This window comes from Condylura cristata, unplaced genomic scaffold, assembly GCF_000260355.1.
Source record: "Condylura cristata isolate star-nosed mole 26May11 unplaced genomic scaffold, ConCri1.0 scaffold00005, whole genome shotgun sequence".
NCBI lineage: Eukaryota > Metazoa > Chordata > Mammalia > Eulipotyphla > Talpidae > Condylura > Condylura cristata.
In genome coordinates this window covers 5,328,774-5,329,594 of record NW_004567106.1, presented here as the reverse complement: position 1 = coordinate 5,329,594, position 821 = coordinate 5,328,774, and the positions used below count along the sequence as shown (strand labels likewise).

General features: G+C 36.3%; 1 protein-coding gene across 1 annotated transcript in view; it reads right to left on the bottom strand.

The window, feature by feature from the left end:
* LOC101634449 overlaps positions 1-821 on the bottom strand; it is a 41,756-nt gene that overhangs the window by 21,035 nt on the left and 19,900 nt on the right. Inside the window, 1 exon segment of the mRNA XM_012720748.1 lies at positions 488-568. Within this exon segment, the coding sequence (XP_012576202.1) occupies positions 488-568 (81 nt within the window).

Here is an 821-nt window from a genome sequence, read left to right as displayed (position 1 = left end):
ACATTAGAAACAAAAGCAACACAAATGAATAAAATAATTCAGAGAATGTGGCTGTACACTCTAATATCAGGCATCTCATACCCAACCAGCATTTACTGTGCTAAGATGCAAATCACTCAGTCTCTTATATAAAAGCCATTGATTTTTTCTACCTTACAAAAAAAAAAAAGCTCAAACCTTTGTTATCAGGGGGAAAACACAGGCTCTTTATAGAAGCATAAAAACTAGATGTACAAAAACTTACTACTTTCATCTTCCAGACTAAACTCTTTAAGGCAATTATCAGTATCTACAAGAATAAGTGTTCATGTCCACTACTTGACAGTGTTTGACTGTTATGAAAATGATAGATAGAATTTTCTTTTTTACATCAGTTCAAAAGTTAAGTTGATTAAGTAAAAAAAATATGCTGACTCATTATAGAAAATCAAGGCATATGCAAAAACTCACTGCTTTCATCCTTCACAAATGGGGGTGATGGACTCACGACCATCTTCTCTTCCCCTTGGGGTCAGACCTCCTCCCACAGTGGTTGTCTCAATGGAGGTGTTCGAAAAAGACTCCTTGACTAGAAAGAAAAAAGAAGGGACTGTTTTACAGTCTTCAGCACACACCACCTATTGCTGACTTGAAGGGTCCACATCAAAATGATTCATAGTATTCCTAGAATCTACACCCAAATCTAACTTGTTGAAAGAAATCTGGTTTAGGAATATTCTCAGCTTCTCAAAGTGAAGCAGCCATTCTTTCCCACATAGTTGTAATGCCCTCTCGGCTACATGATTTTCTAAAGCTCTAGATTTGGTGGACATGACAAAGTA